Source organism: Bubalus kerabau, chromosome 18, assembly GCF_029407905.1.
Source record: "Bubalus kerabau isolate K-KA32 ecotype Philippines breed swamp buffalo chromosome 18, PCC_UOA_SB_1v2, whole genome shotgun sequence".
NCBI classification, from domain to species: Eukaryota; Metazoa; Chordata; class Mammalia; order Artiodactyla; family Bovidae; genus Bubalus; species Bubalus kerabau.
The window spans coordinates 15,824,246-15,845,890 of NC_073641.1; the positions used below are offsets into that span (position 1 = coordinate 15,824,246).

Below are 21,645 nucleotides of genomic sequence, written 5' to 3' on the forward strand. Positions count from 1 at the left end.
ATTGAATCTTAACCACTGGACTGTCAGAGAATTCCCTGGGAGAGTTTAATAAACTCTTTATATACGTAAGAGCCATTTCTTACGATATACCTGTATTAATTTCCTTTTAAGTAGATGCCTTATAATGACATGGGCAGTATCTTTCATTCAGGGGGCACAGCCTTCATTGATTTCATTGCCTTCATTGATTTCAGACTATTGCCTGGTGGTCCAGTGGTTAAGAATCTGGCTTGCAGTGCAGGGGATGCTGGTTTGATCCCTGGGTGGGGAACTAAGATCCCCCCTGCCGTGGAGCAGCTAAAACTGTGTGCCACAACTGGAGTCCATGTGCTACAACGAAGGATCCCCCGTGACACAGTGACGATCCTATGAGCTCATGCAGCCAAATATTTTTTTACAAGACTGTTCTTACAAACTGTTATAACCAAAACAATTCTTTTTCTATTCTATTCATTAATCTCTGAATAATTACTGAAAGTTGAATTTAGGCTTCTGTTAAAATGATACCAGCAGAATTGTATATAGCAATAATTACAAAAATGCTAATTTTCATAGACTTATGAAAATTTTTTTTTATGTGTATGTATCTTTTAGGATGTTGCTGGAGCTCTGTCAGTAGAAGAAATCACTGAGCTTCTTAGTCTCCATAAATTGTGCTGTGGCCGAAGCTGGTATATTCAGGGCTGTGATGCTCGAAGTGGTATGGGACTGTATGAAGGATTGGACTGGCTCTCACGCCAACTTGTGGCTGCTGGAGTGTTGGACGTTGCCTGATTTTAGATGTAGCAGTTGTTTAAAGTTTTGTGGTTAAGAGTTATTTTGCACATAATATGATGTAAGAAATTCTACATCTGAAAGATAGTTAATTTACAATGTATATATTAATATAAAAGGAATCTTGGATTGGGAATTCAGTACAATATTGCTTTTAAAAACTAGTAAAATTTAAATAGCTGATTGAGCAGATTAAATTGGATTAAACAGGGACTTACTGGGTATACATTTTTTTTAAACATACATTTGTTAAGTTTTTCAGATTACATGTGTACACACAGATTATCTAGCACACACACATGCACGTTCTGCTTACTGTAGGTACTACTGTTATGAAAAACTGGGATCCATTAGTATTTGATCCAGCATTGGGAAGTAAGTAGTCACAGTGAAAGAGCAGGTGAAGGTTTATTCACTCAAAGGAAGAATAGCCAACCAAGTGTCTAATGAACCAGCGGTTTCATTGAACCTCTCTATGAAGCAAGTGGAGCATGGCTTCTTAACGTGCCTTTTCACTGGATTTTGGCAGTATTCAGTAGCAAAAAAGGCAGTGACTTAATGAAATAAAATCTGAACTGCATCTTTGGGTAATAGGATTAATGTTCAGTATAACAGACATCTTTAATGCTAAGAACTATAAGCTAGAGAAGATTAATATTTTATACAGATTAATATTTTATTAAAGCTCTCTTAAAGCCTTTTGTATAAAACCCAGTGAGTTAGAATGAAATGTAATCCTACTAGGCCTGATGTCAGATCAGTACTACACTGAAGAACAATTAATAAAAAACTGTGAAAGTCAGTTATATTCTAGTTGATCTGCACTTATGAAAAGACTGATTTGCAGAGCTGTACCTGGATATATTATTTCCAAGGTCAGAGTTCTAAATTCGTCCTTCTATTTTTCAATATAAAGTACCTAGTAGTGTTTTTTAAAAATAATATTGCATCTTTAAGGAGAATGACTATAGGTAAAATGTAGTAAGTTACACACAGAAGCCAGTGTTGGTCTTACATAAAAGGTAGAGATCTAAGTAGAAATTACCTCTACCTCAAGAGAAGTTATTTAAGCAGTGGAAATGATTACCTTAAAATGTCTTCCCAAAATAAGTGCATTTATTTAAACAATAAAATGTGATCAAGGATTTTCATGACAAGGCCTTAAGAGGTTGTTTGAGAGAAACGTGTCTACAAAAGGAAAAGAAGAAATGTGTAAAAAATTTATATCACATTACAGGTCTGTGAGTAAAAAATTTAAAGTGTGCACTCTTTACTGTTTTTCTTTTTTTAAGGAAACTCCCTTATTATGGCAGTCTAATTTTATATTTAAAAATACCTAGATTGGGTTTTATAGTTTTTTTAATGCTCTTTATACTTTAGATGAAGTGCTTCCCAGGGGGCTCTTTGATAAAGAATCTACATGCCATCATAGGAGACACGGGTTCAGTCCCTGCGTTGGGAAGATCCCCTGGAGATGGGAATGGCAGCCCACTCCAGTATTCTTGCCTGGAGAATCCCATGGACAGAGGAGCCTGGTGGGCTACTGTCCATGGGGTCACAAAGAGTCAGGCACGACTGAGCACATACTTTAGGATGAAGTTAAATCCTTATGATGGCTGATGACAAGATGTGACTTCTGGGTGGCACTGTTTTGGTTCAGTCTCTTCAAATATATTTCGTTTAAAACAACAAAACTTTTAGAAAACAAAGCATTAAAAAAAAGGCTGTCAGTTATGGGCAGTGTGTAAATAAGTAAATGTAATATTTCATCCTTTATTTTTCAAGTAAAAGGTCATGCTGTTACAAGTGTAGTTTGTGCATATAATACTTCTGAATTAAATTAATATTTGATTGCAGTAACTGTGAAAAATAAAAAAAGTGTTACATTTGCCTGTGAGCCCTTGAACTGTTTTGTCTACTAGGTAATTCAAAAACAGTCTAACACTAATGTGTAAACTTGCTTTCTTCTGTAAATTTATTTTACCCGTTTTGCTTGACTTTTAAATCACATTCCTAGCGTATTTCTACAACACAATTTAAAAATTGTGCTTAGACCTGATTGTATCTAGTAGTAGTATTTATTATTTTTTTATAAAGTATTTTTCAGGCTCTTATTTTCTATCTCTGGTTGTACTTTCACTAATTATTAGCAAGACTGCGCTGGTTCCCTCTGGGAAATGTCACACTTCAGAGGTTTTAAATACAGTCTATTTGGATTTGCCTCCTGGCACTGAATTTCTGTATTAAGCTAAATACTATTGTATAGTTTATGTAAAGCAGGTTTTTCAAGTGTATAGTCTTGGTCTGTAATTCTGGAATGCTTTATAATCACCACAAGCCATTATTTGCATTATATAAATCATCAGTATGGATAGCAATAAAATGTTAAGATCACTTTAAAGAAATCCTATCATCTTTCTAAAAATTCTTGAATCATCCTGAATCATCTGTATAGTAGTATTGCTAGTAACCAATTACCAATTAAAGTATTTGTGCTGTGGTTAAGAGAAACAAAACAAAATGGGATAGGGATTGACTTGAATGTCAAATTGAGATAGTTTATTAAAAATTTAGAAATGTTATTATTTGCAACTTGTCACATTTAAATGTGTATTAAAACTGTAGTGTTTTTTAAAGGAGAGCTAAAATTCTGCACTGACTAAAGTGAAATAGTTGCTTTTAAAATTTTAAATTTAACTTGTTTCACACAGAATATCATATTTTAAATAGCTGTTTTCAAAGAAGGCCTTGGAAAACCTCATTATATCCTGAGCTAATATTGCTCAAGAAAGACTTTTTATGTAACACTGAGATACTTCTCAATTTGCAAGGTGGTAATAAGGAAGAAAATAGCTATACTTTTCCCTATAAAGAGTAATAAATGAAAAGGACTAATGAGTAAGTATCAGTATCTTGCTAATAGTTTAAAACATGCTTTAAAATAGACATGTGGCAATGTATATTTTTTAGGTCTACTGATTATGGTAAATTTGTGACATGGAATGGAAAAATTGATTAATCAAACATAATTTCCTCTCAAAGCAAAAATAATTGAATTTTGGGGAGGATGAGGCATCACCACCACCACTTGGTGGCAGTTATTACCTGAAATTTAGGATTAAGCTTTTATGAATGAATGGATAGATAAGTCTAAACACCTAAAATTAGGGAAAAAAGATAAATGTCATAGTGAAAAGTGTTATTTTGTTTTTAGTTCTTTGTAAAAGGAGGACACAATATTACAGTTAAGGCATGTTCTTCCATCAGTTTGTGGTACAAAATGGGTAAAGGAAATATTCCTGCTGATCAGAAGGAAAAGTATAGGCTTAGATATAAAGCATGAGAATGTGAATTTCCTAAACAGGTCTGTTGAACATGTTCCTCCTAAAGAGTTTGGAAAGTAGAAGCAGTGATTCTGAATAGTTATGAAGTAATTTATGAGGGTGAATAAAGAACTCAGTTTAAGACTTAAACTCATATTGCTCTAATTTCTACTAATCTCTCCCTTGTTAAGCAGATATTAACATTTTTACTCAATATATAGTTTTTTTGATGATATATTTTGTAAAATAAGATGAGATACTATAACCTAAAGACAAAAATTGTTTAGCTACATTAGAAAAATGATGTGAAAATAGTAAATGAACTATTATACAAAACCATGGACTCAGGTATTCATTTATTCTTATTCTTTTATTTGAAGAGTATTTCATAATTATTCAGAATTTAACACTTTTGACCAGAGGAACTTCCTATTTATTGAAGTTTTGCTTACCACTTACTCAGACTCTTGAGAGTCCCTTGGACTGCAAGGAGATCAAACCCGTTAGTCCTAAAGGAAATCAGTACTGAATATTCATTAGAAGGACTGATGCTGAAGCTCCAATCCTTTGGCCACCTGATGCAAAGAACTGACTCATTGGAAAAGACCCCGATGCCAGGAAGGATTGAAGGCAGGAGGAGAAGGGGACGACAGAGGATGAGATGGTTGAATGGTATCACCAACTCGATGGACATGAGTTTGAGCAATCTCCAGGAGTTCGTGCTGGACAGGGAAGCCTGCCGTGCTGCAGTCCATGGGATCGGAAACAGTTGGACACAACTGAGCGACTGAACTGACTGTGCTCAAAAGACAAAGCTATTCGGCTTGAAAGACAAACCTTGTAAAAAAGGAAATGGTACATCACCAAAGATGCCCTTTATTAAGATCTAAGAAAACATGTTTCTTAAAAGAAACATTTGAGGGCAGACTATTTGGCATATTTTTAAAAAGCTGAGGAACAAATGCATACCATTCTTATTATTTAATATGGTTTTTAAGACTCTTGAGAAATTATGTATAAAGAGTGCTATTTGCCTGAGTTTTAGTCCATTTGAGTTTATCACCTCTTATGATGAGAAATACTGCAAGAAAACTCAAAGGCAGAGCTTTTAAAAAATAGCCTTTAATGAAAAATACACAAATACTGAATTCCTGAAACATGATTTGTACATTCAGCGAATCTTGAGCTTCCTTATGTAAAATAATCCTGTGTTTAATGTATGTGTATTTTTATTTATACAGACAATGAGACAAATCTATTTTACTTGACAGTAATATTTATGATGCTGACATCTTCATAGGGCTTATCTGTTTTGGGATTGACTTTGACGTTGGAGATCCTTTGTACTACTTCCATTCCTTTAGTCACTCGTCCAAACACTGTGTGCTTATTATCAAGCCAAGGCTGTGTTGGAGGACAAATAGAAAATCTTGGTAAACCCTAAATTCTTAAATCACACCCACTGGATGAGCAAATTAAAAAGAATTAAACTTTGGCTTCATTTAAAAATATAATTAAGATTATTTTCACTTAGCAGCTTTTAAGAGTAGTTTCCATGTCATAATAAAAATAAAAAAGCATAGTTAAATATTTAATATCTGCATCTTTTAGATCAAAGGGAGCTGGGAGATGTTTGCTAAAGCTAAGTTTCTTTGCAGTAACCTTACCTGCTCAAGAAGCAGTCTGGAATACTTTAGGCAGCATGTGCTCTGGCATCAGAGATAGGAGTTCAGACTCTGGCTCTGCTACTTACTTGACCTTTGGCAAGTTCATCAGGTCTCACTGTTTCCTCATCTATTTTTTTAAAACTTGCTTCCCTGGTGGCTCAGAAGGTAAAGAATCTGCCTGCAATGCAGGAGACTGAGGCTTGATCCCTGAGTGGGGAAGATCCCCTGGAGAAGGAAATGGCAACCCACTCCAGTATTCCTGCCTGGAGATTCCCATGGACAGAGGAGCCTGATGGGCTACAGTCCATGGGGTTGCAAAGAGTTGGACATGACTGAGGGACTAACACTTTCACTTTCATAATGATACTAGGAGTATTGTGAATATTACATGAGATCATGTACCTGGCAGACAGACAGTAGTTATAAATTGTTTTCTTTAATTCTAAAAAATAAAGAGTTTTTGTAATTTTGTAGAACTGCATAGCAGCAGAGCTAGATATTCTAACATGTATTTCATCAAAGCTACAGTGTCCTTGATTAAAAAGAAACTTTGGCTTCATTTTAAAATATAATTAAAAAGATATATTTTCACTTAGAAGCTTTTAAGAGTAGTTCCATGTTATAATAAAAAATAAAAAAGCTTAATGTTTAATATCTGCATCTTTTAGATCAATTGGAGCTGGAAAATGCATTCTGATTTCAGAGATAGAAAAATGTGGGGAAAACTGTATTAAAATAAGGAATTCTTATACTCTCATCCTACTATTCGAAAGATGAGGAAACAAGCCCGGAGGTAGAATAATTTGTTTTGGATTGTCCAACAAATACTGCAAAGCTGACTTAAACTCAGCTTTATTACAAACTCAGCTTTATTACAAACTCAGCTTTGTATTTATTATAAATAAATTATTTAATTTATTATTTATTGGCCTGAATTACAAAAGTACTGATTGTAAAGTCTTGTTAGGTATTTTTCCATTTTCCTTTCTAAATTGTTTTCATTTTTATATCCTAGAATATATAAATAATAGAGAATAATGAAGCTCTCTTTTCCACTGAATTCACTCTCTTAGATCTAAGCCCATAAATCTTTGGCTTAAATTCACCTGGAAAATGCCTCCCAGGTGGCGCAAGTAGAAAAGAAACTGCCTGTCAATGCAGGAGAGATAGACATGGGTTCGATCCCTGAGTTGGGATGATCCCCTGGAGGAAGCATGGCAACTCACTCCAGTACTCTTGACTGGAGAATCCCATGGACAGAGGAGCCTGGCAGGCTACAGTCCATCGAGCTGCAAAGAGTCGAACATGACTGAAGCGACTTAGCACACACACATGCATGTTCTACTTACTGTTGGTACTACTGTTATGAAAAACTGGGATCCATTAGTATTCGATCCAGCATTGGCCATGCTGAGTGTATATGGTCTGTCATGTCGTAATGTTGAATGAAATTCATCTTCAAATTCTCCTCCCCATATACTTTCTCCTCCCATACCAGTACCTGTTGGATCTCCTGTCTGAATCATGAAGCCCTTAACAGAAAGTACACATAGTATTACACATATTACATATATGTATGCTTTGGAGTCGTATATTTGTCAAGAGTGCTTTATATTCAATAAAATCTTAATATGTCATTCTATAAACTGATTTCTTGGTTATACTTTAGATTATGTATTTTCATTGCATAACTGCCACCTTATCTCAATGATGGAAACAAAAATGTAAAGGTCTTTCCATTTATAGACAGGTACTATCTCACTCAATAATCTAACTAAAACCAATTAATAGTGTAGATAAGTTTTAGGATCTTGTTTAATGTGTTAGGTCTTACATAACTGGCCCACTCTTTTATCTCCCCTTTCCCTAGACACTCTGAATGTCCTAGTCAGTCACTTCACTAATTCCTTCAGAACTCTGAAATCTAATTTTTCCTTCTGACATTTCTTCTGCCATTTCTGACCTGCCAGTAATCAAGAACTACCTCACTGCTCCATACATTTCATAGAATGTGGCTCAACAAAATCCTGGGCTGAATTCATTCTGTTCATCAGGTATTAGTGGTGGTTTTCACAGATAAAGTGGCAACATAGCTCTTCTAATACTTAATCTTCTAGATCTAGACCTTATCTAGCCACTAGAAACAGGTTACCTTCGCTACTGATTTTATCTCAGCAAGACCCTTTACTCATTACCTGATCTTTGCTTTAACTGCTGACAAAAGACTGCTGCAGTGTTTCTAAAATGGCTACCCTGCTACTGTTCCTATCCTTGGTTTTATATCTGATTTTCATGATCATCCATTATTCTTTTGACTTCCATAGTCCATTTTTCCTATTCCTAATAAAGTGCTAAGTGTGAATGAGATTCCTTAGGTTCTAAACCTCATTATACAATAACATATTTTTCCTTAAATCATATAAAATTTGCATAACTTACCTTAATTATGCGGTGAAATGTGTGTCCATTATAATAACCATTTCTGCTGTGAACACAGAAATTTTCCACAGTCTTAGGGCACCTATTGAGACATATATTAAAAATATGAAAATTTAATGGAGCATCTTAGGAAAGTTTTCTTTGTAGTTTGGCTTCCCAATGGTATTTTCAGAATCTTCTGAATGTTTCAGGACAGTCTTTTTTTCCATAATTTCTTCTGATCTCAGCAGAAGCAAGAGTTGACAGGGTATATAGGCAGTAGCCTGTTCTTATAGTTTATATAATACACCATCTTTATATCACAACTGCTTATTTTACTTGAATTTGAGAGTATTTAGGTTCCAAAGTCATTTAGTATTTTTTAAAAATATAACCATAGCACCATAACCCACTGTATATAGTTCCTGAGAAAGGTAATTTTCTCATAAAAATGTTCCTGACCAAGGACTTATTCACTGCTATGACAACTACTAAATTTAATAAACTTTAAATGATAGTCACACACTCAGATACACTTTCTAAATAATATTAACTAATCTCATGAGATGATTTAATACTGTATGTTATCATATAATAGCTCCCAATGCTGAGAATGGCAGTGAGAATCAAGAGAATCTTGTACCAACCACATCAGGGAATAGGCTTAGTGGATGCATGGGTTCTGAATACTTAAAATGAGATAGTCCAGGTGTCTAGAATTGCCTAGTTTTTTGTCCGGTGTCAAGATATGGTAAAATATTGGACATAAAACATTCAAATCAAAATAACAAAGTACTTTTAAATCAAGGCACTGTACAAGATGTCTTCTTTTGGATCAAGAATAACCAGTCGTATTGCATTGTATTTGGTATTGTATGTTCATTCTGCAAACTCAAATGTCAGGAAGGAAAAATAATTATCCACCCCTTAAAGATTTGAGAGGAAAGCCAGTTATAACAAGTGAGCCACAAAACCTATAGTTGGCATGTGTAGTGGATGGTAGTGGTAATAGACATTTGTGTGTCAATCTATAGTTTACATTCAGCACTGTCATATCTACTATTTGTCATAATAATAAACCTGTGAAATATGTTTATGTATATATAAAATTTTCACATTTCCTAATGTAACAATTATCAGAGAGCTTAGGAAAGATGCTTTATCTAACAGTTCAATTTTTCAAAATATCTTAAGTCTAACAAGAAGTTGCAGTTTCTTCAAATATATACATTTACACTGGTATTTATTTATGACAACAGAAACAGTACATACTCAACAGGAAAGAGTTTGATGTGAATGTCTCCCATGCTTGTGTGGATAATGGCACTATCTGACACTCGTTTAGGTCCCTCAGCTTGAGTAGCTGCCATGACTTCTTCTTTAGAAGGTTTCTCATTAAAAACATCTCGGTCAGAATCTGCACTTTTTGTATCTTCTGGTTCTCGTTTAGTAAACTCAAGGAGGAAAATAAAAAGTGAGTAAATCAATTAAATTTTTCATCTGGTTAAAATTTATGAACAAGAAAATTGCATTTCTAATGAAGTATTTGAGGAAACTAAGAATTTACATCAGAATAAATGCTTATTTATGGAATTGCTTCCAATCATAGGACGTGCAAGGCAGCTAAATTTCTACATTTGCCTAATGAGAAAATTCATATGATGAAGATGAATGATTTCAAATGGAATTTAATTTCTTTTTTGGTGAAATTTTTTGAGTACCCATTTAAAAACAGGCAGTTTTGAGGTAGCTCTCTGCTTTTGCCTTCTAGTATGTCCTACCTAACCTGCCATCTATTGCTTACTTTTCACTATTTAGACTGCCTGGATTTGAACTATAGTTTGCCACTTAACTAGTTAACATGACTTTGGGGAAGTAAATTCATTACTTTCATTTCCGTACTCATAAAAGAGGATGATAATAAAAACTACCTCAAAATGACACCTGATATGAAGATTAAATGAAGGATATAAAGTGTTTAGAGATAGTGCCTGACACAGAAGGCAATATATACATATTAATAATTGTTATTACTGTGAACAGGACCTGGTGCTGGCAGGATGAGGATTCAAAGATCAATCAGCAGTGGACCTTGACCTCCTCTTTTTTTTTTTTTTTTTTTGACAGAGTCCCATCTGATCTATCTAAACCTTGAAGCTTGGAAGAAAGGATGTATAGTACATTTTGAGTGAAGCAGAAATCTCAGGATCCTCAAGGTCTACAGAGAACTGAGAAAAAACTTTCAGTTGTAAAATTCTGGACTTCTAAAGGCCTATTTCTTTTATTTGACTCTCAGTAAGCAGAAATCTGGAGAAGGCAATGGCACCCCACTCCAGTACTCTTGCCTGGAAAATCCCATGGATGGAGGAGCCCTGTAGGCTGCAGTCCATGTGGTCGCTCAGAGTCAGACACGACCCACTCCAGTATTCTTGCCTGGAGAATCCCAGGGACGGGGGACCCTGGTGGGCTGCTGTCTATGGGGTCGCACAGAGTCGGACACAACTGAAGCGACTTAGCAGCAGCAGCAGCAGCAAGCAGAAATCTTCTCTCCCTAAGAAAGGTGGATATTAACTGAGCTCCAGAAAGGTAAATCTAGTGCCCAGACTCTGTTTTGCCTAATGTCAGTCCTTGGTCTACTTGGATCGATTCCAGACTAAGAATCAACTAAGCCAGGATGTCACTGCTTTAGCATATTATTCTCCAGTTACCAAAGAATGACATGTCTGTTTCACTATTTAATTATATGAATTTTTAAAATTATCTTGATTTAGTTCACATATAGAACTATTAAAGTTCAAATTTAATACAATTTTACTTTTATTTTATGGTACTAGATTTGCAAAAAGATATAAAATTTGCATATATGAATACCATTTTAGTTTTATTTAAGAATATGTACATCTAATAATCCATGAAAATGTTAGCAGTATAAATACTCAGTGAGTGACTTAATTTTTTATTTTTCTATTTCTTCAGAGTTTCTAAGGAACATGTGTGGTTTAATCAACAAACATAAACTCTGGGGAAAGACAATTTTTAAATAAAATGGATGGAAAATTAAATTTAGTGTATATTAAGAATTGTCTTTTATGATTTCTTTTTACCTTCAAAACAGTTAAATTATAGGTAATAACAAGAAAAAGTATTTTTCTTTAACATATATATTAATAAATCTTCAGCAGTGAATTTGAAAGTTTACAAGCAAAATTCTTATTTTAAAAGAATATATCCATTTTAGGCTAAAAGCTTGGCTGGAGTAGATAAACTGCTATTTCCCACATTTACCAAATGCTGATAACCTTTAGAGCATCACAGCTGCTTGTAAATTGTCAGATGAATGAATGAGTATCCTATAATGGGTCAGACAATTCACCAAACTCTGGAGTTTGGTATGTGAAGAAAACATAGTGCTCTGTATTTATGGATTTTATATTATCTTGAGGAAGAGAGGACAGTGTCAGGAACCCCTCCCCACCCCCCCAAAATCACTAAATTATTCCAAAAAGTGTGACATGTACACAAGCAGGCACACCTATTCCAGATTTGATGTCAGGAGAGGGCTTCCAAGCTGGGATCTGAAATATGAAGAGGAAGTGGGGAGAGGTTTGTGGCTGACAGAAGGAATAACCTGTGCAAACACCACCAAGTAAAAATAACATCAAGTCCTGCAAATGGGATCAAGTTCAGTATAGCCAATGAACTAAAAATGAAGAAAGATAAACTAGGAGAGTGGTTAATATATTAGACAGCTGGGGAGTCATTTAAGGATTTTAGGCAAAAAAATAATCACACCTGGGTTTTGGAAAGTCTCTAAGCGTGAAAGACAGATACAGACGCAGAGGTCTCTACACTTCAGATTTTTCTGCTTGACTGAACAAAACTAGAACAGTGTTACTCCTAGATAGCTTAGTAGTTTGATTTTGAGCCCAATCATACTTAACATGCAAAGTACTTTTAATTTTTCAGAAAAAAAATCTCTCTCAGGAATGTACACCATGGTAGCATCATTACAATGGAATCAAAAGGTGAAAAAAGATTTGTATCTAGAGAAGGAAATGTGCAAGTCATGTTGAAGAGTAAAAGATGAATAATACTAAAACAGAAGAATTTTTAAAAGTCCACAGGAAAATCAATTTTGGATGCAATTATTACCACAGCCACTTACTTCCTATTGTCTTAGACAACACAAGTTGTAGAAGCTAGGTTGAAAACTTGTTCAAAACCAGATATAAAACAGTACAGAAATACTTAAACAAACCCTAGTTAAAGATTCTACAACACTAATGTTATAAGATGGGGCTGTTTAGAAAGTCTATTATGGCCAACATTCTCTTCAGTTGAAAGCACAAGTTAAAAAAATAAAACTCCAATCAAACTGGAAGAAACATTAAAGACTATCTCTTGGTATTGATACTTCCACATACCATATAAAATCTATTCTTTTTGAAGGATGTACAGACTATTGTTGGGTCAGCTTGAATATTCTGAAGAACGGGGTTTTCAGAAGCTTTCATTTCTATAGTAGTTGCAGCACGATGTTTTTTGGCTATTCCCTGGAATAAAGCCAATTGCATCACTCTAATATTTTCTTGCTTGCCTAAGATCCGCACACACCTGGAAAATACATATAATAAAATTATCAGGATTAACTCCAATTATACCAACTTTGCAGATAAAAGCTAGGAATCAACTATCTTTTATTTTTGTACAAAATAACCAGTAAAAGGTTTTTAAAAAGTATTTTTCTGCCTCTTCCATTCCTCCAAAAAAGTTATTTTAAATTGGTAGGTATTTATAATTTTCAGATTAAAAAAAATAATTCAGTTAAACAGTTTTAACCTATCCCTATCATTATAATCTTTCTTCAAGCCTTCAAAGATTCTGTATTGCCAAGAACTACAATATAAATTTGTTTATATGTGAAAATGTACAGTACAAGACTTTTTTCCTTTAAATATACTTTAAGTTCTTTTCATTTACATTCAGTGATAGTATCTTATTATAGCAATTTTGTTCTAAGACCAAATGGGCTGTTTGCACAAAAGGCTTATTGTGGTTTCATGCATTTTAACTTCTGATTTTATGTCTAGCAGGATGTAATGCTGAATTCTGTGGTTAAAATATTTGGCAACATTTAACATGAAACAGGCTAATTTAAATCAATAAGCAAAAGACAGACTGAAACTTGTTAAAAAAAAACAACAACAACTTGAAACTATGCATATCTTTCTTCCATTTCTTTAACAAACAGGAGTGGAAACTTTTTACATAAGATTATAAACAACCAAAGACCACAGAAAAATCCAGTCAAAACATTTGGTTAAGTTTAGACATCTGGGACCATTCCACTTGTCTTGGAACAAACAAAACTCCCATTGTTTCCCCAAAGGAGGAAATGGTCCTTTAGAAGTAAATTTTTAAAAAGCATATGTGATATTAAAGCTTACCGGTTTGTTTCTACGTTTATAACTTTAATGCCCAGCATTGTTCCATACAGCACGAAGTGTCCAGTTTCATCAAAAACTATATTGATTAATCTTACTGCATCCACCTTCTCCAATTCACGTTCTACAGCCATCCGTCGACCAAATTCCATGTCTGGTAGCTGTTGCCTCATCTGCTGCAGTTCAGTAAACATCTAGGAAACAAACCGTTATTAACAAAAATAATGTTACATGATAAAGGGAAGGAGAATTTAAATAAAAGCAGAGTGTCCCTTAATAGCCACTGACAGTTTATGTGCTTATACATCTTCTTAAGGAGTACTCTATAAACACTATAAGCAGGAATTGCATTAGAAAATTCAATCATAAAAATAGTATTTATACTAACTGGTTATTCTAATTAAAAAAAAATAAGAGTTAATATAACTACTGCTTTTTCTGCAGAAACAATATATATGCTGCATTTTATAAGCCACAGACAGCACTTTCCAATATAAACCATATATGTAATTTTAAATTTTTTCGTAGCCATGTTAAATGAAATAAAAATGAACATGAAATTAATCTTTTATTCAACCCAATATATCTAAAATATTATCAAAAGACATTAAGCAAAATCAATAATACAAAAAAGCAACATAAAGACATTAAAATATTAAGCAATATTTAAAAATTGAGATCTTTTTTCCTTCTTATAGTAAGTCTTTGAAGTCCAGTGTGTATTTTATTTTAGTCCAGCTCAATTTGGACTAGTCACATGCCAAGTGTTCAGCAACCCTATGTGGCTAGTGGCTACTAAGCTGCACAATGCAGATATGGACTGTGAGACCGTGTTCCAAGATCATGGACCTGCCATTTAACAAGCACTTGATTTTATTTTTTATGATTTCACTAATTTATAACAATTTCATATTTCAGAAAATGTTTCAAGTTGTTTTGGAGCATCACTATGTATTCAATTATCATTAGGTAAATGTGATTTAGGATGGATGAATTTTATGAGTGCCCTTTAGTTTGGGTATTTGGTTTACTTTTCTTTAGATATTTAATACACAACTTTCAAGATAAGGGTCATATCTTAGTTACTATGTACAGTCACACTACCAGCCTCCCCAAAGATGTGACCTTTACATTCAGTTTCCCCAACATTTAGAGCATAAAACTGCAGAAATCAAAAGTGGCTCTCTATTGCGAATGAAAAAAGGTCAGTCAGGCTTATGTCCCATCTACTACTTTTTATCATGCTTGCATTAATAAAATCTCTGGTTTTTCTAGATGTGGAAAGAACAACAATATACCTAACTCCAGAAATGAAAAGGATATATACGTGTTAGGGAACAACATTAGGGTTTCTTGTTGCCAGTCTCTGAACTACTATTGCTTTACTCATTTGCCAGAAATAGCGTAGATGCTAGACTACATTTTTGTAGTATGGGAGCCTTGATTATTTTGCTAGAAAGAAGATTCATTTTCAAGAAATAAAGTTTATAGATGGTCATCTGCCCATGTAAAAGTAATAAATGCTAATCTAACCTTTTAAGCACATTAGTATCTTTAAAAAAATTACTTTAATTGGAGGATAATTACTTTACAATATTGTGGTAGTTTTTGTCATATATTGACATCAATCAGCCACAGGTGTACATATGTCCCCCCCATCCTGAACCCCCTCTGGGTTGTCCCACAGCACCAGCTTTGAGTGCCTTGCTTCATGCATCAAACTTGGACTGGTCATCTATTTCACATTTGGTAATATACATGTTTCAATGCTATTCTCTCAAATCATCCCACCCTTGCCTTCTCCCACATAGTTCAAGTCTGTACTTTACATCTGTGTCTCTTCTGCTGCCTTGCATAATAGGATCATTGTTACCGTCTTTCTAAATTCCATATATATGCATTAATACACTGTATTGATTTTTTTTTACAATATTCTTTAATATTCATCTCTTTAAGAGCTTTAATAGCTGCATCTCTTATCATCTATCTTATCATCTCTGTATGGCCATATGCAGTACTCCTGATTAATAAAATACCAAAAGATACAACTTCACACCATCCAATTAAATTTGTCTATTAAACTAGGACTCTTAACTAGTTAGAACCCTTAACATGGAACTATGAGATACCAGTCATTAACTAACTAGTCACTAGCATTATTACTAAATTAATTGGCATTTGCACCCCCCTTTTTGGGCAAACTCCCTCATCCTGAATCTCAACTTCTGTCCTATACTTTGCTACTGATCTTACCACAATAATCCTATAATTTCAACAAATATTAAAGACAACAATGAAATAGTGAATTCAACAGCTCAGAGTATATGTGTTAAATGGTTTGTATCCAGAGAATAGATTTGTTTTCTTAAGGAATCTAGGAAGAGTTGCAAATTGTGAAGAGTTTTAAAATTATAGTTAAGTTGAAGCCACCATTAAAGAAAACATCACAAGGTTTCTCCTTTTCCCAAAAGCATAATGGAAAGTGATATTCTTCCAATAAGAAAATGAGTTATGAGGATAATTTGACTAGCATACAAACCTGCCCCTTTGTTTGGATTCATATTCTTTCAGGCAGCTAATTCACCCAACTTATTACCACATCACTAATAAGGTGACAGCATTTTTGAAGTACTTAATGCAAGGAATCTATTATAAACTGGTGGCTACAAAGACTGTAGAATTCACACTGTTGTACAATAAACACTATTGTTACAAAGATTTGACCCATAGACTTTTGGAGAATTCAACATAGCCATAGCAGTTAGAGAACCACAAGATGGAAACATGATGAGACTCAAATATCCACAAAACCAATTATCTTTGCATGGATAAAAACTCATTCTACAGCTACATGCTCTAATAAATACTTCTTTTCTTCCCCCTGTTTTTTGGCTATGCCAAAAGGCATTCAGGATCTTCATTCTCCAACCAGGGATTGAACCGATACCCCGCTGCAATGGAAGTGCTGTGTCTTAACCACTGGACCACTAGCAAAGTCCCAATAAATTCTTGTTAACAGTTTTGTGTCAGGTATCATTCTTAGTGCTGGAGACTCAATCACAAGCAAAACAGATACAGGACCATAAATGACACACAGTTTAATCTACTGGGGGGAGGGGGTGATACACATTAATCAAATAATAAGACCAAATATTCTAAAAGAAAATAAATAGTGATACACTACCACATTAAAAAAAGACTGGAAGAATAGTGGAAGATCACTGGGGGAAATGATTCTTTGAGATTTGAAGGATGAGTTCAATAGGTAAGGGGAGGAATGAGGATTAATGGGACTAGGGGTCACTCCAAGCAGGAGGGACAGCATATGCAAAGGTGCTGTGGTGGGAGACGTAGTCAAGAAACTGAAAGAAGGCCTGACTGGGTACAGCAGAGGCAGGGAGGGAGGTGAATTACAGCAGGTTGAAGTGGCAGGGAGGGGTACAATATGGTAGGCCATGATTTTGGTCTCCCTCCTAAAAACAACAGGTAGTCACTGCAAGATTCAAAGGATGACATGACAAGATAATGTTTTTTGAAAAGATTCCTCTGGGTGGAGCATGGATAACAGGTCAGGAAGAAGCTAGAATAGATATAGGGAGTAGGCCATGCAATAGGCCAGGCAACAGATTATGAGCTAGGGTAGTCACAGCTGTGCTAAAAGGAAATGTATGTATTTAAAGTATATGTAGAAAGTAAAATTGACAGGACTCATGATGAATTAAATAGACGGGTAAGGAAAAACAGTTAAAGATGACTCAGATTTCTGGCTTGTGCTAGCAGATACATATTGGTGCCATTCATGAAGACAGCAAAAATAAAAAAATAAAAGGATAGGGCCAGGTCTGTTTATAATAGAAGGCTGGAGAAATAAATTTTTAAGTAGTCATATAGAAGGCAGGAGTGAAAAGAATGAGAAGAGAAGGAAGCCTAGCATGGGTTTTGAGGATCTCAAAAGAATGCGCTTTCAAACAACAAAACTACAAAAACAGCCACGTAAGTTTAAGAAAAACTGGCTCAGAAAATATCACATCATAAACCTATAGAAGAGAGTTTTAAAGAGTAACAATGCAAGACAGCAGTCAAACAGTATCTTTAATGTGATAAGTAAATTAATCATCAATCTAAATGTCCATGTCCAGAAAAAAAATCTTTTAAGAAATAGCACAAACTAAAGACATTTTCAGAAAAGTAAAATCTGATTAAATTTATATGGCACTTACACTTAGTGATTCATCAAAGACTCTCATGAGTTTTCCAGTTAAGAATCTGAAAATTCTAACTTTTCTGTCAGAACCAATAGTGGCTAATTTCTTCCCATCAGGTGAAAAACATATGCTGGTTGGATAGGCCTTGCACTTGGCAAATTCATATAAATCTGTGTCAGTTTTATATTCCCAGTTCACATTTTTGGGGAATTTATACTCATAAGGAGGACCAGTCCAGTATTCAATCATTCCAGATTTGTCAGAAGACACTACTGCTTTGTAAACAGGGTTTAGCCGTATCTGAGTAAGAGGTGATGTATGGAGTTTGTCAAAGATATGCAGTGGCTGGTTATCTCCTCGACCATCATAAATGAAAATTTTTCCTGTACTTTTCTCAGAAGCAGCAACTGAAGATATGGCATCCCCCGGGCAATAGATCCACTCACACTGTCCAGGGAAATACCTAAAATAGTAAAGGATTGAGGGGGATAAGAAGAGGCCAAAGCAAGTCATAAGCATCCTTACTCATTCCCATCACCAAAAAACGTCCCTGCCGGCAATTCAGCCAGTTTTAGATTCTTTGATCAAATGTAGCAGCAAGATACAGAACAGGGAAGAATAGGAAAAGTTACTAATTTTTCTCTTTCTGACCTCATAAATGAATGATAATAACTTCTGAGGACTGATCAAACCACAGGAAGAGAACTCACACAGCAAGTATTTACAAGGAAACTGAAACAGACCTGGTTCTTAAAATATTCTGAGGCATTTATTTATTTATTTTTTTTTTGGATCTCGATGTCTCTGTCTATGTATGTGCTATTCTAAGTCACTTCAGTAGTGTCCGACTGTTTGGGACCCAATGGACTGTAGCCTGCCAGGCTCCTCTGTCCATGGGATTCTCCAGGCAAGAATACTGGAGTGGGCTGCCATGCCCAGGTCCTCCAGGGGATCTCCCCTACCCAGGGATCAGACATGCATCTCTTATGTCTCCTGCATTGGCAGGCAGGTTCTTTACCATTAGCTCCACCTGGGAAGCCCCTGTCTATGTATACCTTACTTTTAAATAGGTTAGCATGTTAGTATACTTTACAAATCCATTCTTGAAATATTTAAGGTCAAAATATTTTAGTCATGGCTTTGCTCAAAAGAAAAATGTTCAGATATCACTCTCTCATTATCAGTAGCTTGATCTTAATACTATGAGCTTTGAACACATTACCTGATAAAGTGTAAAAGAACTGGACAAATGTAATCAACATACTAAACTTATATATTCAATTGTGTGTTTTCGCCTTCAAAATCATCAGTCTGAGAAGTTACAGTTACTCCGATGACAGAGCTAATGCTCAAAACTTTTTGAGGACTCGCAGAATTTCTATAAAATCTTAAAAGACACAGGCATAGCTTGGAGATGTTGCAGGTTTGGTTCCAGATCACAAAAATTGAAAATTGCAATAATGTGAGCCATATGGATTTTTTTTGGTTTCCCAGTGCACAATAAAAGTTTGTTTACACTACCTGTATTTCTATTGAAGTGTGCAATCACATTATGTCTAAAAAAATTACATGTATATATACATATCTTAATTTAAAAATACTTTATTGCTTAAAAAATGCTAATTATCATGTGAGGCTTCAGCCAGTTGTAATCTTTTGTAACAGTAACATCAAAGATCACTGATCACTATAACAAATATAATAATAATGAAAAATGAAATATGAGAATTACTAAATGTGAAACAATGACAGAAACTGAGCAAATGCCATTGGAAAAATTGGTGAGTACAGACTTGCTCCATCCAGGGTTGCCACACACTTGTTATTTGTCAAAAAAAAAAAACAAACACAGTGTGTGCAAAGTGCAATAAAACAAGATATGCCTGTTCTTTCAATACCCTCAAAGGTGGCAAATGTTCAACATATATTTGATTAAAAAAGCAAACAGCTAAAGTCTGGGGGAAACAAAGCTGGGAATATGACACATATCAATAGGTATTTCTATTTGTAGTCAAAAAATAAGTTCTTATCATAAATAATGAGACTGACTTCTTTTAGTGGTTCATAAACTGGTTTTGAAGGAAATTCCCAAAAAGTACTGTCACATACTGAATTGTGTAGTTCTAATCCCTACCTCCCTCCAATTCACATGGTGAAGCCCTCATCCCCAAAGTTACTGTATCTGGAGAAAGGGTTTTAAAGAGGTAATTAAATGAGGTCAGAAAGGTGGGGCCCTAATCCAACAGGCCTTGGCCTTCTAAGAAGTGGAAGAGCAAAATATTCCCCTTTCCCCTGTACTTAACGAGGACGAAGTGTGAAACCCGTAAGAGTCCTCACCAGAAAACACACACTGTTGGAACGTTGATTTTGGACTTTCTACCTCCAAAAGTTTTGTACTTTCCAATCTCCTCATTGGAAAAGACTCAGATGCTGGGAAAGGCTGAAGGCGGGAGGAGAAGGGGACGACAGAGGAGAGATAGTTGGATGGCATCACTGACTCAGTGGACATGAGTTTGAGTGGGCTCCGGGAGTTGGTGATGGATGGGGAAGCCTGGTGTGCTGCAGTCAATGGGGTCGCAAAGAGTTGGACACAAGTGAGCAACTGAACTGAACTAAACCTCCAGAAGTGTGAGAAAATATATTTCTGTTGCTTAAGCTACGCATCCCATGATCTTCAGTTTAATTTCGTTACTGTACAGTCTAACCACATAGTTTGGGTATCAATATACTTTAAAGTTTAGAATCACCAAGAATTCCAAAAATGCGCATAAGCCTTATAAAAACACAATGCTATATTACTGAAATAAGCATTACTAGGAAGTTAATTTAAATGCCAGTAAATTAGACATCATGGATGCTCATTAAATTATTAAGTAGTGTAAAATGGATATAATTAATCCTTGTTATGGTGCTACTTGGACATTTCTGTGGTAATTAATGATAAAACTCACAGCAGAAGCCCACAAACAACATCATAACAAAGATTCATAATACTTAATTTTCCCAAACAAAATCTAAAGGCACATTTTTTAATGGAATGGTAATATATTCTATTTAGAAATACCTATGAAATGGTGAAGTTTAGTTCAAGAATTCTTTCATTAAGTTAAAAATATATATATATATAAACACACTTTAAAAAAGACTCACCCAAGCTTCAGCATATTGATCATGTCAAAGTTCACTACATCAAACACCTTCATTGCTTTATCATCACCCACTGAACAGAATAAAGCTCCCTCAGAGCTAACCGCAATACTCTCAATAACTCCTATTTAAAGAAACCAAATCAAAACATTCTAGTAAACATAAAAGAAATGGATATAATTAAAAGGAAAAAAAAATTAAAAAGAAACTTTAATCAATACAGTTGAAATGAGAGCCAAAAAACCAAAGAAGTAAAATTCTTACCTAGGTGACTACGGAAATGTTTAACAAATTCAATTCCCTCTTCTATTTTTTTCCAGAATTTAACATGTCCATCGTGACTAGCAGTAATAATAAAGTCTGTCCTGCATAAAAAATTGTAGAAGTTACTTTCTAAAACAGATGCAAAAATCACTTTGTGCCCCCAAGCCAAATATTTACTGAGAATCTTGGACTCTTAAATAACAGATTACAAAAAAAATCTTCCTTTATACAAACCACTGTATCACTGTATTAGGGTAGACATAACATTGCAAAATTTGAAGCTCTTTTCTGGATATCATAACAGCTACTGCTGCACTAATCTTATTTATTTTTTACTGGTGTATAATTGCTTTACGCCAGTTGTGTTGTGTTAGTTTCTGCTGTACAGCAAAGTGAATTAGGT

General features: G+C 34.7%; 2 protein-coding genes across 6 annotated transcripts in view; one reads left to right on the forward strand and one right to left on the reverse strand.

Annotated features, from left to right (window-relative positions):
* TRIM23 (tripartite motif containing 23) overlaps positions 1 to 3,179 on the forward strand; it is a 36,643-nt gene extending 33,464 nt beyond the window's left edge. For all 3 annotated transcript variants that reach the window (XM_055554454.1, XM_055554455.1, XM_055554456.1), the window contains one exon: positions 595 to 3,179. In XM_055554454.1, coding sequence (XP_055410429.1) covers positions 595 to 774 — 180 coding nt within the window. In that variant the 3' untranslated portion in view covers positions 775 to 3,179. The remainder of the gene's footprint in view (positions 1 to 594) is intronic.
* Positions 3,180 to 5,203: 2,024 nt separating this feature from the next.
* The window catches only part of PPWD1 (peptidylprolyl isomerase domain and WD repeat containing 1), a 284,360-nt gene continuing 267,918 nt past the window's right edge, over positions 5,204 to 21,645 (reverse strand). For 2 of the 3 annotated variants that reach the window (XM_055554451.1, XM_055554452.1), the window contains 9 exons: positions 21,243 to 21,343; positions 20,982 to 21,102; positions 17,847 to 18,294; positions 13,630 to 13,820; positions 12,607 to 12,796; positions 9,455 to 9,636; positions 8,204 to 8,285; positions 7,114 to 7,296; positions 5,204 to 5,501 (listed from right to left, as the gene is read on the reverse strand). In XM_055554451.1, coding sequence (XP_055410426.1) covers positions 5,358 to 5,501; positions 7,114 to 7,296; positions 8,204 to 8,285; positions 9,455 to 9,636; positions 12,607 to 12,796; positions 13,630 to 13,820; positions 17,847 to 18,294; positions 20,982 to 21,102; positions 21,243 to 21,343 — 1,642 coding nt within the window. In that variant the 3' untranslated portion in view covers positions 5,204 to 5,357. The remainder of the gene's footprint in view (positions 5,502 to 7,113; positions 7,297 to 8,203; positions 8,286 to 9,454; positions 9,637 to 12,606; positions 12,797 to 13,629; positions 13,821 to 17,846; positions 18,295 to 20,981; positions 21,103 to 21,242; positions 21,344 to 21,645) is intronic. The other variant, XM_055554453.1, reaches the window with a different exon arrangement.